The 16,970-nt window shown below is 46.0% G+C and overlaps 1 protein-coding gene across 1 annotated transcript; it reads right to left on the reverse strand.

The window, feature by feature from the left end:
• Positions 1-222: 222 nt before the first annotated feature.
• On the reverse strand, positions 223-16,578 carry LOC131887119 (uncharacterized). Its single transcript, XM_059235645.1, has 5 exons — positions 16,054-16,578; positions 9,640-10,173; positions 9,427-9,545; positions 5,438-5,819; positions 223-1,631 (listed from the first exon to the last, which is right to left on the reverse strand). The coding sequence occupies exons 1-5, from the start codon at positions 16,115-16,117 to the stop codon at positions 769-771; spliced, it is 1,962 nt and encodes a 653-aa protein (XP_059091628.1). The 5' UTR covers positions 16,118-16,578; the 3' UTR covers positions 223-768.
• Positions 16,579-16,970: the final 392 nt, after the last annotated feature.

A 16,970-nucleotide genomic window follows, 5' to 3' on the forward strand; every position in this document is an offset into this window, starting at 1 on the left:
ACACTCACGCACATCTCATTCTCTCTGAGCTTGCTAACCAAAGAAGAATGGAGGAGGAAGAGGTGGAGGGCAAAAAGCGCTTTTAGCTTGGAAGGCCCCAACGAAAGGAAAAAATATGATCACTTTCCAAGTCACATCTGTTCACACCCAAAAGCACCACCATCGTTTAAGAAATATGCCAGAGCGAGCCTAACAGCGAGCTTAACAACGAGCACGACGTACTGAGTATAAAGAACATTTATTCTGTCATAAAATCTAGATTCTTTTGACAATAGGCATTAACAAGATAATTCTGAGTTAAGTATGGCATTGGAATGCATGCATGTCCGCAAGGATTCATGCTTAATGGGAATGTGCGTGTGTGTGTGTATGTGATCAGAACATACACGGTGCAATGTTTCAAAACTGGCACGATGAATAAGGGATTCGGGAATAGGCACACGCAGAAACGCCACCATTCATCGTCACACGATTTCTGGGAACACATTCCTCCAACATGAATGACAAAGATCCGCTGAGGGTCAGGTTCTCCAAATTATTATCACATAAATAAAGATAAAGGGGGCGTTTTCCCCTCTCAACTGGGTAGTGAAGGGCGAGAGGGAACAGGGCGGAGGGATGGAGTAAAGAGGAGAGAGGGATTAGAGAGGGTTGACTAAGATTGATTTCGTGGTTTCTCGGCACTCGAGCTGAGTTAGCAACTCGTCTGAATGAATTTGGTTGGACATTGCATTTTCACTGCATTCTGAGTTTGTTTGTAACAATCATCTAGTGGTGGTCGTACAATAGGCCCAACAACACCGCACTAAACGTCAGTAAGGCCATCATGCACATTGGCGAACTCGCGATCTGGGCTCCACTCCCACCACTACCGGGGATTTCATTGGAATAGATATCGTAAGACACAGTGGAAGTGGCACGATTGCCATGTTGATGGTGATGCTTCTTCCCAGATAACGTCTTTTTGTGGCCATGATGCCCTTCATCAGGAGTACCACCTGACACGGCGAGACCGTCTTTGGTTGTGCTGGAGAGCCGAGGAGAGACCGGGCGATCCGTGAGAAGTCGGATCTCTTCCTGGTCCTCCAGATCGCTCAACGTGTCCTCATTGATCGAGGGCATGAAATCGGGCGGGGTGAACGGCGTCTGTGTGACGGCCTCGAAGGGCTTCTCGTGCGAGCATTTGGCCTGGCGCTGAAGCGTCATGCCATATTTCAAAGGCTGGTGCCCTCGTTCACAATTCTGACCGGCCTCGGTGACCATGTTTTGGTTCTCGTCGATGGTCACTCCCACAAAGCACTCGTTGCCCGGCAAGTCCTGCCGCTTGGTGTACGTGTAGACGAGACCGTCCTCCTCCCACTGACCGAAGCAGCGGTATTCCCGCTCTTCGTAGACCTCGGTCTGATTTTGACAATTGAAGACTGTATAGAACATGACTTCGGGATTGTTGCAATCCGCATAGGACTTGGCACAGAGACCCTCGGCGTCTGGAATGACCCCGGTATATTCGCCCACCAGGGGACAGTGTGGGAGCTCCAAAATGTGTGACCTTCCCATGGTGAGCCATTTCGAAGGGCTGAAGTTCTCGACGTTGCAGAGTGCCAAATCAGAGGAATCACTCGAAGACACACCTACAAAAAAAGAATTGGGAAATTTTGATTTAGCATTCAACAGTCTATGCGGATTGAGAGGCGTTCACCCAGGATCGAGGCGATTTCACTGATTATGCGCTTGGATTTCAAGGTGAATGAATGAACCATTAGAAAGAACCCAGAGGCAAAATCGATCAACAAGTCTTTAATGGATGGTCCAAGGATATTCATATTAGCGATTGGATACTCTTCGCCACGGCAATTTAGGCTAGTTTTCCCACTTTTAAAACCCCAAGGTGTCTCTAGCTTAGGAGCACGTGCGAAATTTCGAACCGACGACGGGTCTTGACAGGTTGTGAGGCTTGTCCGTGGACTTCAATGCATTGTTATGACGTTGCCTGTTGGGAAATGGTCATTTCAAAAAGAAGTCACCTTCCGTCGGAGAATCTACACCAAATGAATGAATGGCTGATAGTCCAATCGGTAATGAGCTGGCACAAGTCATCTACGACATTGCATTCATTGTCAAGTGAATCTTGGATGTTCGTTTTTCGTTGTTCTCTAGTTTCCCTCCTTCGATTACTTTGTGATGTCTGACTTTGGTTCGACCCGAAAGAAAGACCAATTGGAATTGAGGGGCGTAATTAGTCGGTGGACGATTTCCCACAGAAAATGGTTGTAATAGCTCGGGAGGTGGGTAGCAGACTGACTGCCCAGGGTTCACAGCCGACACAACAAAAGTCTAATTCATTCGTGCTGTCCTGTACATGGAGCGAAAGAGAGGCTGGCTCCCTTTGGAATGTCTCTTGAAGACCCTCCTCAAGCTTAGCTGCTGCTTTTTCGTCACCTTCAAGGTGAAGATGAGTTTGTCTGGACCAATTTTGAATGTAGCCCTTTGGCCAGGAGCAAAATATTTCGGACCAGCAGACCCTTCAGGACAAAACAATGAATGAGCGATCTCTGATTGCTGAACAAAGGCGAGTAGTTCTTCTCTTTCAACTTTGGTGCCGATGTTGGAACGGATTCCTTTTCTTTCAATTCAACGAATTGAATCATGATAATGCATTCATTGCCTTGGATGATAATTCGGCTCAATGATCTGCTCAACCTGACTCAAAGCCAACATCCAATAATAAATCATGCCCACTGCGATCATTTTCAGCACTCATTTTTCACTCACTCTCCAAGTTCAGCGAGTTCGAGACGTAACTCACGAGGTCTTTTGGTCTCTCAGAGTGGTGTTTTGTGTAACAGGAAGGGCCCCGGGCTATGTGATGAGCACGTCTCAAAGCATTGATCCCCTTCCAAAGGTACGACAATGTTCCACTGCCAACACCACCACGCTGAAACCCACGTTGTACCACACTTACGCACTCGTAGCACTGGCTCAGTACACCCGAGACCGGCGCTTCATAGAAAACCCAGCCCAGGCCAATAATGCTCTCGCTCAGAGACATAAAAGTGAACAACATTACGACAAAACATCCAAGTGTAACCAACCTTTCGTACCACCATGGTGGGGGAAACCTACCTCGAATTGATGTGGTAGGTAGGATAAGCTCATCTTTGTCCACCAATTTGGGGATTGTTATCGCATTGGGTGAAGTTCCAGTTGTTCAAAGCACGGTTTGGTCATTAACAAGGGTTCAAAAGACTTAAAATCCGCTAGTGGATTTATTCAAAGAATGGCACGCTATCCGATTTAACTGACAGACAGAATGTGGGAGAGTAAAGACTTGATAGTGTACGTACAATGCCTCCCCTTCCTGCTTCTCTTTCGTCAACCTCCACAGCCATGACTATCACCACCAACCAATATCACCGAAAAGAGTCTCGAACATTAGTTGGTAGGTGGGTTGATTAGGCGAATGTATGTACTGTAGGTAAAGTGTTTATGTGTGTACACTGCACCTCGCACACTATCTGCATTCACAGAGAGACAATATGTGTGACATGTTATCTGTCCAAGAGGCTCTTGAGTTAGTCGTTGGAAAGGGAAAAAGAGTGAGCTCTTTCAAAGATTGGAGGAAACGCAAATCTTTCTCCCGACATTTATTGCCCCTTTCTTGGGGTTCTCAACAAATTTCTCCCCGATACGACTCACTGAAGCTACTACCCAACTTAAGAACAACTTCCAAACGTTTAACAAACTCAGAGCTCTAAGGCAGAGTTCGAGAGAGTTAGAGAGTAAAAAAGCCATACAGTGGCAGATTGAAATAATATCATTATCAAGAGGGCATAAATTCAGCGCTCGAATGCAAAGATGTCCAAGTGAGAGAGTCAGATCATGGACATCCAGGGGAGTGAGCCGTGGTGGCTAAGATAAGCAATGGGCTTTTTCATACTTCTTCCTCTTCTTCTGCTTCGTCCACCATCGGTTTGTTGTTGAGCCAATTGCACGCCAAATGGAGGTCATAACTTTTGCATTTCTTTCTTTCTTTCTTTCTCTCTCTCTGTTTCTGTTTCTCTCCACTCCTCTTCTCTTTGATAGCTAAGGCGTTTCCTATCTCACATTCACGAATGTCTATCATGCTTGCTTCTGCATGAGTTTGGGAAGGTGGGCTCGTTTTTTCTTCCCTCGTCCCTCGACTGAGTGCCCATTGCAGTAGTCCAATCCAGACCCGGGAATGGACGACGAGCGAACGGGTGCCATTCAGCATTGGGAATGAGCTTCGATGAGCAATAACTAGTAGACAGAAAATGAAGAGGACCAATTCTAGGGCAGGGATCTCCTCCTCATCATGGTGATGATGAGGAGAATGATTGCCATCTCCATTCATGGGAGTTATTATCAGCATTCAAGGAGTGATGGGCCCGGAATGACACGCCAATTTGAAGAGACCGCACACTGACACATATATTCAAGAGAAACCTCCATCTCCCTTCTCCATCCAGCAAGCACCTCTTCGCTCTTTGGTCCATGATAATGGCGCACGTTGGGCAAAAGGTGGGGGCAGCATCTTAAATGCCAAGGGGAATCCATGCATAATCGTTATAATCTATTTCTTCAGGATCTCTGTGGCTTGTCTGGTGGAGATGGAGAGGGAGGCCCACAACTCCCCTCATACTAACCCAGAGGCACGAGTTCAACGAGGTACTAAATGTACTAAAAGTTGAAAATTATTGACCTGTACGTATAGATCAAAAGAGATTGGTGTCTTGGGTCCTTTCAGGATTACTCATCTTTACTTGATGGACGACTTTGCTGTTGGCTCTCTTAACTCCCCATTTGGACAACAGCAACAATCTCTGTCACGAGCCGTGTCATGAACCACTGTGGGGCGGTCGTGGTACGTGTTATGGGTTGGACAAGAAGTTTGCATACTCGAGGTACATGCGCTAGGGACCAGACACACACACACACACACACACACTTCGGTCATTTAAAGAGAAATGAGGAATTCAAAACCTCGCTGAGCCTCTCTCTCTTTGTCTGCCGAGATGACCAGACAGGTACGAAGTGCTGCTTACATACTACATACTACTATAAAATTGTTCCTTTCACCTGTTCATATCCTCCACCCAAGGAAGGGAAAGAACGAGAGAATACCAGCTATAACTCTTGAACCCAGGTGCAGTTGTTCAAAAGTATCCAGAGCATCACAGCCATCAACATCTCCTTGCTTATTATCACTCGACATTCTTTCAGAAAATCCAGACCAAGCTAAAACAGGGTTTTTTACAAGGCGAAAAGAAAAACGAGCTTCGCGCCATGCCGGATAATTATGCCCTTGGACCAAGTCGTAAGTAAGGTAATGCCAGCAATATCACGTTCCGACAAAAAAGACCTTTGATTTAGAACAACAAGTGTGCGTAAAGAGAGACAGAGAGGTAGTAGTCCTTACCTAATTGGAACTCCATGACATTGACGTCTCTTTGTTGGAACAGGGCACAATAGTGAGCGGCTGATCCACAATCAGTCTTGAGGTGAACCACGAACCGATCCGCATTGGCCGCTTGAAGGCACTTTCCACGGAACGTCTGGAAATTGGTCTCATCCCGATACACCATTTCTCCGCCTTCAATGGTCACGCCTTCCCACTGACCTTGCATCCAATCGGGAAAAATACACTGGGGATGAGCCGGGGCCTCGGGCTCTTCTTCCGCCAGTTTTTCCAGATGGAGCGTCTCGTAGCCATCTTGAGCTGAGTACAAATGGTTGACACAGGTCGAGTCGCTGGAAAGCGCCACATGTGTCAGGCCCGTATCGGAATCCTCTTTGAAGAGCTGAAGGCGAGAGAAGAGAGAAAACGAGAAAATTAGACCGAGAATTTATTACTCATCGAGTTCCGAACGCCTCTAACTCGTTCGCTTCGTGGGGTTTTCATACTTTGAAAGTATTATGCAAATGTTCTGTCTACTTTATCTAACAGAGAGTTGGTGGTTGGTGGGTTGACGGGTGAAGGAGGTGGATGTCGTGCAATATGGTGTGAGAGGGAGGGAGAGAGGTGGTTTCGCCAGATAGTAAAATTTCAATCGAATGGAGAGCTAAAATTTCCACACCAGTATTGTCTCATGCAGCTCAATGTTGAAGACTTCATGAGAACCGTCCCATCATTTCGGGCCCTGTCTACGTACGTACATAGATATCGTATCCAGGGTTTTCACTCTCCGGATTACCTGGCGTTGGCTTTGGCCATCTCGCTTACCCAAAATAATTCCGCTAAATGGCCGCTCAAACACGATCCAGGGCTGGAATGTGTGGCACGGCTCATCCTACTTTATTGAGTCATGGCCATATCCCAACTCGCTAAAGGGATTGAAACGAACGGATTTGCATGATTATTTGGGCTTTGGTTATTCAATAATGCTTAACACAGAGAGAGAGTGGCGCTCGTTTGCCGCCGCCATCCCAACGACTGATTATTGCTCATTCTATGAGAGTAAATCAGACCTTAATTCTCCAGAGGAGCTCTGAGCAGCGTAATTTGACATAAGGGCCAAGCTTGTTGGATTGTGAAGCCAATCCCCGAGTCACAGAGGTCATTCCTCCATCTACGTATGTACATGTACGTATATACACGAAGTTCGTCCCGCTGCTAAGGTGGGTACGCAAGTACGATAATGTTCCTGTGATACTGAAAAGAGCCCTTTCAAAGGTTCTTTCTCTCTCTTTTTTCTCTTTGGTTGGGGTTGTATGCTGCATGTCGCTTTTTCTCCGCAGCTCCCCATGCTACTAATGTGGAATGAGGCGAGGAAGGGAGCATGAAAGAGTAAAGCACCGTGTACGTTCCTCGCAATCATGATGATGATGATGATGATGATGATAATGATGACGACGATCCACTGACTTAGCAGGCAACAGTGAACCCTGTTTTTTCGTCCAAATCTCCATAGGATTGTGATCGTGATGATTGGTTTTGCTTCGTCTCAGCGTGAGGACATTAAAGCAAACAAGTTTCCTTCAGATGGTCTGGGTCTCATTTCTCATTGATAATGCAGAGGGCATTGTCAAGGAAGGGGCAGGCAGCACTCCCATTTCAGAGGGATTCATGAAGACAGACAGTTAATCATTTGGCTTGTTTGCCATCCTGATCAAGCCAGCCTTTGACGATGGCGATCCTCTTCACCGCCGAGCAAACCAAACAACCCAACCAGCATCCTTTTCCGTCCATCCCATTGTGGGATGAACTGGATTCCGAGCGAGAGATATAGAATGCTGACAGATGCACTCCCAGCCAAAATATTAGTGACTGGCTGCCCATTTATGAAAAATGAAACTAATCATGCTCCAAAACTGTACACTCCTAACTACCCCTACATACTCCCTCGCCTCTTACCGCCACCGTCACCGCCACCGCCGACAAGAGGGCGATTTGAATTTGGTATGTTTAGCTTCTCGTTCATTGTACGAGTGCCTTCATGCTTTGAACGGAGTAAAGAGACTTTGACTAGCAGAATCAACCACATTCCTCCGGACCCAATTAATTTGACTCTTGTCATATCGGGTCATCTTGACCCTCCCACCCTCTTCCCATCGTTCATGACGGAATGCCAGCAATTTAATTATTCTGACGCACTCTTCAGTCGTCGGACATCCAGAAAGCAGAGCGAGATGGCGCAGCTAAAATGTTCAGTGAGTCACTGACTGAGTGCGGGCTTTTACTAGACTCACTTGACTTCTGACGCGATCGAGAAATGAGTGGCAAATTGCGTCGAACTTCCCTGAAGGGACAGTTCCCACATGCCGTACGTCCACCCCTTGCTCCATCGCACAATCAAACTCTGACATGGGATGGAAGCTGTCGATAATGGGGGTTTTACTGATTTTGATCACGTTTGGATATGACGAAGCGACTTTTCGACCGATCGAGAACGCCCATCCATCGCTTTCCATAGAGACATTCGGATATGACGTGCGTTCAGATCTCTCTGTCCGTATTGGATTTTCTATGTCCGTATGAAGAGTACGACTAAGCAATGAGCACACATGGTGTGCCAAGTTTCAGTTGATTCTCCTCCACCTGGTTTCAAATCAGCCGAGAGACTACGGCAAGGTGAAGTATTTGGTCTTACGGATTGTGGTCGCATTTTGAGACGGATTCGCTGACTGACTTTCTATTATTGTGTTGATTGTGATCATTTTCATGATGTTGATGATCATCATCAGGACTCAAATGTCGATGATTGTATGGTCTTTGTTTCTTTCATTTTACTCTAAAATGCGGAGGTGTGCCTCCACGCTTCAAGATCTCATCTAGTCTATCGACCTCTCGGCCAGAATGGATCCAAATGCGGATTGCTCATGCACGTTTGTTTGTCCAAGGTGCAACGCAACTTCACTACGTATGTGAAGAAATTGAGAGATGAATTTCTGCAGTACATGTCCATACGTATATTGTTCAGTATGTGGAGAAACACCCGTTTGCATCCATCGGCTAATCTATCTTCGCATCTATTCCGCTGGATCAGCCCTGCATGTGGCCCAAGATGGATTGAATTCACGCTGACCAAGCCAAGAAGATATTTGAGCACCAATTCAAATCAGCCACAATAGTCGCATCAAAACTTTGGGCGCTCCAACTTGTAAAGAAACACATTGTTTGAGCAGATATGTTTCTACCGTCATGCCTCACAGATAAATGGCCCGTGATGTGATTGCTCGTGAGTTAAGAGAGTCATGAAAGAGGATATGGAAAAGCCGTGTTCCTCCAATTGCTACTAATTGCATCAAGCTCATTTTGCAAAGTGTCTTCCTGGGGGAATGAAAAATGAACGAGTACGATAGAGCGAGGGTCGATTTTTTTATTTCTTTTGTTCTTTACTCGTGAAATAACTCACTTAGATCAAATGGTTGCTTGTACATCAAACCTCCTCCTGAACTCAACACGAACAAGAAAAACGAGAAGGCGGAGGAGAAGAAGAAGAAGAAGAAGAAGAGAAGGGGGAGGAGGAGGAGGAGAAAAACGAGGAAGGAGGTGAGGCCTGTCTGAGGAAAGAAGCCAAAGGTGGCAAAAAAACAAAAAGGAGCCTGCGAGGCAAAGCCACTGGGAGGAAATGACAAACAGGTCGGACTGTGAGTGTCAGTCAGACAGTTCGAAATTTGCTCCCATTTCACTCATGTCGACTTGATCATATGTCATTGCCAACCTCGACGGAGTGGGTTCAAATTTTGTGGAACTCGCACATCTGAGCATTCATTACTCGCGGGCAGCCACAGAGCGGGTGAAACTTTGGAAACCTAGACAGTCATTCGTCCAAGTACAAATGAGTTGATGTGGGTTAGTTTGAAGATGATACGCCGGTTTTGTTGGACGATCAGCCGCTCCACAACGAGTGGGATGCCATGAATGACGAAGTCTGAGGTAATGATAATCTAGTAATGCCTACTTACTGCACAACGATATCGTGGTCGAGCCTCCTCGCCCAGTTGAGGTAGTTTGGTATCCAAAAGGCTCAAATAGGTCTCTCCATTCTCGCCCGGCCATGACGCGAGGCATTGGAAGCTCATATCTGGAGAAAGCAAAGACAATCGATTAGGGATGATCTACTACAATTGGCGATTAAGCAGTATTGTTTCAAAACCGCCTTGACTGGCTAAACTCACCAAAATCGGGAAAGGAACAGCCTTTGAAATGCAGGTCGAACTTGTAGCCCGTGGGACAGTCCGTCGCTTCTGACAATGGTTCATGGCACTCGAGATCATCCTCGGTACCATCATTAATGGAGTAAGTGAACTTGAACTTCCCATTCAAGGGACAGTAGGTCTTACTGATGGCACTCCCGCCATAAAAGGCCCGGGTTTTGTAGAACATCATCTCTTGAGCCTTCCGCTCCCGCACCTCCTGTTGAGTGGGACAATTCTGTCGGGCGAGTTCCTCCGTGGGATGACACTGGTCGATCCCATTGGAGTGGATCTGGATGACGTTCGAGGACCTGGAGACCATGCTGATGCACTTGAAACAGGTCTGGTCGTTGTCTTCCAAGATGACATGATGTCCCAATCGGCGATGGCAGGTTCCCCATGACGGAATCGAATCGAAGAGAACGCTCAACGAGGAGTAGGCGATCTCTCGCGAGGTCATAGACTGTGTGAGAAACTCTCCTTGGAATTCCAGGGGGAAGTAGCATCCTGCCAGAACTGAAAGAAGAGACAAAATATGGTAAATCTAGGGTCAACAAACAGTCTGGAAAGGCGTCTAGCTCGATCTTGATCTTGTGATGCTGCTGAATGTGTGTGAACTGCACCAATCTACTCGTGGACCAATGATGTCGGCGACAAGGTACAAATTCACAAGGAATGACAAAGAAGAAGCTGAGAGTGTTTACTTTTTTGATTATCGCGGAAAGCATTGATGATAGGTGAAGGTGAAGGAGAAGAAGCCAGATAGATAGATGGGTGGGTTGCTCGTTCCTATAGCAATAGGCTACGGCGTGAACCAAGCTGCTGTACTGTACTTGGTAGTGTCTACCCAGAGTGCAACCCAAGCAGTCTCTCCCAAGACACTTTTTCCCATGAAAGACTAATCTTGTCAGTCATCGTCATCAAGGAGCGAACGTCTCAGCTCAGGAGTCTTCTTCTTCGTTGTTGTCTTGGGCGCTTTTTTCCTTCTCCAAAGCTTTTGAGCCGGATTTCTGGAGCATTATGCTCCACTCGATCCAAAACTTAACTTGTCAGTAATATGATCGCGATTCAGGATTACTTTTCCAATGGTAAGTGGTGCTCAACTCAATGCCCCTCAAGTCCTTTTTCGAGCAACCAACCATGTCTGTCCTAAATTGAGCTCACCTACCCACTAAGCTCTCGATGATTGAAAGCGAACCGGAGTGTCCGAATAAAACGGATCGTTCATGATTCTCTTGATGGCCGACAGTCGCTCGCATGTCTGGCAATGAATATTGCGGTGCCATGAAAGGAGCGAGATCTTCCAAACGAGTTAGCAAATCTCCATTAAAGACTGATGTAGTGCGTCCCCACGCAGTGATGAGAAGGGACCAGTCACCGGCCACCAATGCACTCTCCTTTACCCTACCATCATCCATGATCATCAATGGTTGGTCCGCTGCTACTCTCCTCTGTCCACCAGAGCAATGACTTTGGTGACGAATTGGACGGCGAAGAAAACCAAGCTACTTATTACCCAGAGTGACTTGACAGGATCCCAAACCATTGAGTTTGGTGGGAGGGTGTGAATGTACATTGTGCATTACAGCTCACTGCCTAGTGCGGCTCGCCAACGCCATAACCACCTTTGGTTGACTAAGTCAATAGAAGAAAGAGACTTTTGGACACTCCTCTCGGTCTAGTAACTCCAAGTCATGGGAGTTGTCGTTCTTGTTGTCACCTCAGTGGGTGAAGATTTGCCATAAACATGCAAATGATCGTCAACCTGGTGGAATTTCCGCTCATCCCATCAGTCCAATGCGTATTGGCATTCTCGCGAATTGTCGAGCGAGCCTTCAACTTGTTGCCAGTCTGGAGAAAAGGTTCATTCAATGGTGTTTGATTTACAACACATATTTCGTGCCTAATCTCGTTGAACATCCTATTTTAGTGCTCTTGGGTGTCAAGTCCAAAAGCATTATTTTTATCACGGCCTTTAATTGACAAGTTGAAATCTTGGTTGGTGGTTTATGACAAGGTGCCCATAAAATCCTGAGTAGCTTCAAGTTGATGGAATAAGAAGTGAATGAGTGAGTGAGTGAGTGAGAGTGTGTGTGAGTGCATGAACGCAGAGGTTCGAGCTAAATCGGCCATTCATGCCGGTCGAGTCTTACGAAAATATTTGCTATTCATATGACTTGTTTTCATTCATCGTGTGGGAAGGTTTGTTTTTAGATGTCATAAAGCCGGGAATGGATTCTTTTAAAAAAGCCCTTTCCCTTGAATATGATACATCGGTTGGCACGGAAGGAGCTCCATACTTCAACATGATAAATTGTCGGTTTGGAGGGAAGGCGAACTTGAAAGGCAAGAAGAATTTAAGTGCTGATCAACCATGAGCTCTTCACTATTTATCGTATCATGAAACGAGGATCCTAAAGGATTCTAGCCAATCTCCATTTGCTTGGCAGGCAAATATTCCCACTCTCAAATCTGAACAGGAAGCCATCAAGTAGAAACCAATAGTGCCTCCACCAGATGAATGTTTGGCATTGTATTGGACAGGGTGCTTCAGAGTTAAAAGCATGGGAAAACCCATACCACCAAAGGCCAGACTCGACAGCGCTCAAATATTCATATGACACATTGGCCATGCTTACTTTGAAGCCCTTATCAAGGTCAGTCTGGCATTGGATTGAGCAGCCCTGTTGGCTTCAGTTGCACAAAGATCATCGCGTGATACGAATTGCTATAAATAAAGTGGAAAAGAAATGAGGGTTCGTGCAAACTTTTTTCCCTTCCCTCGTCAAGTCCAACAAGGTGCTTCCGACTTTCCCAGAGCGTCAAGTTAAACATCCCCAATATTTGGATTTTTCCCCCAACAAAGGAACAGAATTCTGGTGAAGGAATTTGCTCGACCATATCAAGATGGGCCATTGGGCTTTAAAATTGAATCCTTTCCCATCGGTAAAAAACGTGGATTGGACGCCTGCCTCTGGCATGCGGAGATGGGGGATGCCAGTCAGCGAAATTGCCAAACATGATTTACACTTTCCAGGCATACCTCACTGATCATGTACGTGATGGTGGTGATGGTGATGGAGGTGATGGCGGCGGCTCGATCCATTCGGGGGATTTCTATGAAAGGAGTTCCGAAGTTGCTCATCTTCATAGCTTTTTTTGTGGCACGAACTCACTCATCATATTTCTCAGCTTGGAGGTTTTCACATTTTTTACTCGGGGATGTTTCATGCAACAGAATTATTCACGGTACTCAAGACAAAGAAGAATTCAAGATTCAATCCGTTCATTTCGAATCCATCCGACACTTCACAGGAAACCCGGTACATTATGGAGTGGGACGCGTTTTTGTGCTTTGGCGGTTTAAATTCCGACGAACTTTTGTTATGCTCTCGAGATGTGAAGGAAGTTCTGGATGATGTTTGATGAAGCCACGCTTCAGTGTTATTTTCGGAACTGACCAGAATTTGGGTGGAGCCAGACAATAAGTCACAAAGCCCTTGAACATGCGATCTCTAATACCAGAAATCACGACTGTCAGACGAAGACAAGCCGAAGACGCAGAGAAAGAAAAAGAGTCCAAATTAATGTGTGGAATCATCACCACGTTTGTCAGTTGCTCTGGATTTTATGAGAGTGTAAAATTCGATTTTATTGGCCTATACTCTACGAGTAGGGACATGTTATTTGATCAAAACTGACGTCGGCAGGGCCGTCGTTTAAACCCAAGTGGGAATACTCCAACAGCAACTGACTGATCTTTTTGACGGACAAATGAGCAATCAACTTAATGTGAAAGGAAACTCATCGCATGAAGCACTCGAGCCTCAATTCCCGGCCCACTGACAATGAGAAGCATTCGAACCGACATACGAGTTCAAGCAGTTCCGTGGTGAATGCTTCAAAAATCAAGATGTCTTTTTTTCAACTCATGGTTTGCTCAGGACAATACTCGTACCATGACGAGGAGGACTTCTCCGTCAAAGACCGGTGTTCCGCAGTACAAACGAGCTGTGTGAAAGCAATCATGAACCGGATTGTAAAAGTTATTATAAAAAAACTTGGGAAGAGCGATCTAATCAGAGGGTAGACTTGAGAGAAACACCCCAACTCGAACTTTTGAACCCACCCGCCATCCGCCCGTCCGTCCGTCCGTGCGAGATTAATGTCCTGTGTACCCAGACGACCATGCAGCGGACAACATGCTTTCAGATTGAAACAGTCAGGAAAATCGACTGGCGGTCTTTTTTTCAGAGCTCTTTCGCAGACAGTAACTAACCAACTGGCTATAAAGAAGTCGAGTGATTTTAACGCACTGCTAGTTTGATAGTTCGAGACTGGCTGTCGTTCCCCGTAGTTGGGCTAGCACGTCTACTTGACTCCATAGTCCTGGTCTCATCGACTTCGGCCCGACACCAACAAGACAAAATTCGGGCGGAGGGAGGAGATCTCAATCAAGTCTGTTGAAATCTTCTTTGGAGACCTGAACTTGTCGCCAACGCTGACCCCCGTGGGACGAGAGACCCTTTTAAGACGAACACACACTGTTTTATTTCATGAGCATTCCTGAGCAAGAACGAGACATCGCCCATTGAACTCGAGGAGGGTATATTGGACCAACAACGAAGTGTTGTGAGGGATGTTAACGATAACACACTGTAATGTGGGCATAATCTTCATTGAGGTTACCCATAGAGACGGTGTACGTACTTAGGGCAGTACAGGGTCTGGCAGTGCATTTTCCAACAAGCGCGTACCTCCGTACTGTACACACTAGATAACTGGATGGATAGCTAGATAGCTAGGGTGGTGGCCTGAAGCTGACAAAATAGAGACATTTAACAGAACCCCCCAAACGGAGGTAAAAAAAGCGAGAGGTAAAAACAGGGTCGGGTATAAAATTGAAAATTACGACCCGTTCGGCCATAAAGCACTTATGCTAGCCCATCAAGCATTGGGAGTTTGGAACTCCGAGTGGGTCTGGTTTATCTTCCCGAAGTGTAACTTAAGTTCTTCACGTACACAATTCGGTACAGTATGCGTGATCTTTCCATGGGTTACGAGTTCATTTTCAATGATTGCCATTAACAACAGCCTGTTTCATGGGAATGTGCGAGACCGCAGCATTTCGATCATCCGACTTTAACCATTTTTTATCATTGAGAGGAAAATGAGTTAATGGACGCCGCCCACCTCTTTCGCGCATGCATGGACTCCTGTATCATAAGACTCCATCTTCGAACCATGCTCGAAGGAATTAAGAGCCTTCTTATTATTATTGACTGGCTTAGTGCTTGGCTGGCTCTTTTCCTGGGTTCATCTTTCTCCGCTCTGGCAATTCGAATGCAGCAAGCATCAGAAGATGGATCGGAGATTGGAACTAGACCCATCAGAACGGTAGTCGAAGCGGTCTGATTTACTTGATGGATTCAGTCACTGCTTCCGTTTAAATGGAGTTGGCATGTATTTAGATGAAATCAGTTATTGTACCTATACTACTATCCATCCTCCTAAAATCTTTGCATGAGTGGTGGGAGACTGACAGCCTTAGGAGAGACAGTTAAGGGTAGATAGATGACTGGCTGGTTGCTTGGTTGGTTGGTTGGTTGACTGGGAGGATGGGAAGGAGGTGGTTGAAAATCTAATCTCAAATTACAATTCCCTTGACTAATACGAAGTGACAAGGCCTACTCACTTAGTCCATATTTACGAGTAGGCGTGTGAAGCTACCAACGGAGTGTGAGGATCGGAGATAGATCATTTATTGGTAAGACAGAAAACAATTACATTTTCTTTTGCTGCTCCTTGGCTTTAAGGCCGATTTGATCAATGATTCCCTAATGAAATCTGTCTCGGCAAGGGGTCTTCCTTTGAAGAGAGAGATTGGAAACAAACAGCTCTCGGCACATTCACTGCATGAGAATGAACGAACCAAAGAGTTCGAGCAGTCATCCTGATGGTGGCATCGTGACTTCTTTTCCCTCAGTTCAAGTTGAATATACCTTTTTCCAAATTTCAACGAAGCCGACCAGGCCAAGAGGAAAACCACAAATCCTACATGTGCTTACTAGAGAATGGCAAAGGATGATAACAACAACAATAAGAAAGATACGGAGGTGGTGATGGTGGTGGCAAAGGAGGCGGAGGAGAGCGAATCATTCTTTTTTGCCAAAATAGGGAAGACTTCAATTTTATGGTATAATATTTCTCCTTCATCTTTGGTTTGGCGTTAGAAAGTTGCCGACATCATGTTGGTACAATTTCATGCCAATTTGAATTGCCTAACGAGTAGTGGTTGTGGTCATGACAGCGAAATGAAGGAAAGCTTTGGAAAAAAATGAAGCTCACAACTTAGGTGCATTTTGATTGGGGTTCAAACTTGCTTTTCGGTCTTACCTGCTTTGAACGTCAATGACAAAACCAATAATGGAAGAAGAAACCAGTTTGCATGGCCAATCATACTGATGGTTCCTCCTCAGCAACACTGTTGCACGGAGCTCCCAAGTACTTCAAGTCTGATTGTCAGCTCTCTTTCTTCGTATCCTTTCCATTTCATGATAACATCACTCATTGATCACTATAGAATCCGCTCAGTCAAACATGGTTGTGTATTAATATAAAACACACGCGGCTCACTCCTATTTCTATCACCTCTTATCAATTTCCAAACACAAGCTGAATGGTGTTTTTTTCTATTTTCTCGTGACAATACGTCCGCACTTCCTGACAATCAACGGCAAACTGCAGATCAAATCCAACTTCCTAGGAATGTCAGCCGATGAAAGAGGAGCGGTAAAGTTCACCGGCCAGAATTCGCTCTCCAGCTCTTCCTCTTCATGGGCTTAACGCGCGCTCGTTTACCAATCGATGGATGACGATCACTTCGAACAGAAGAGCCCGTTCGCGGACTCGCGACCGTGGATCCCACAACGCAGAGCAAGGCAACATTTTTCCTCCTCCCGAAAAGTGTTGAGATTGCACGCCCAAAATCAAGAGGGTGGAAAATATTCCTAGCTTCCTCCTCACCCTGTTTGGGAAGGGATCATGATTTCGACGGCCAAACGACGAGTCCAACCAGATGAAATCGAGGATGAGGAGAGGGATTCCATTCGAAAAGCTGATGTGGCGAGGATCAAGGAAAGCAAGCTAAAGGAGCTGAACGAGCGACCCGGGATGCCTTCATAGGTTGGAAATTGGTGCTTAAGACATTAGATCAGTGATCAGGGTGGTCAAAAACTTCTCCACCATGGCGAGCTTGTCAATTGGGGGGTAGTTTAGCGTCAGAGCATCCATTTATAACCCTCCATCTCTTT

This window comes from Tigriopus californicus, chromosome 9 (genome assembly GCF_007210705.1).
Source record: "Tigriopus californicus strain San Diego chromosome 9, Tcal_SD_v2.1, whole genome shotgun sequence".
Classification (NCBI taxonomy): domain Eukaryota; kingdom Metazoa; phylum Arthropoda; class Copepoda; order Harpacticoida; family Harpacticidae; genus Tigriopus; species Tigriopus californicus.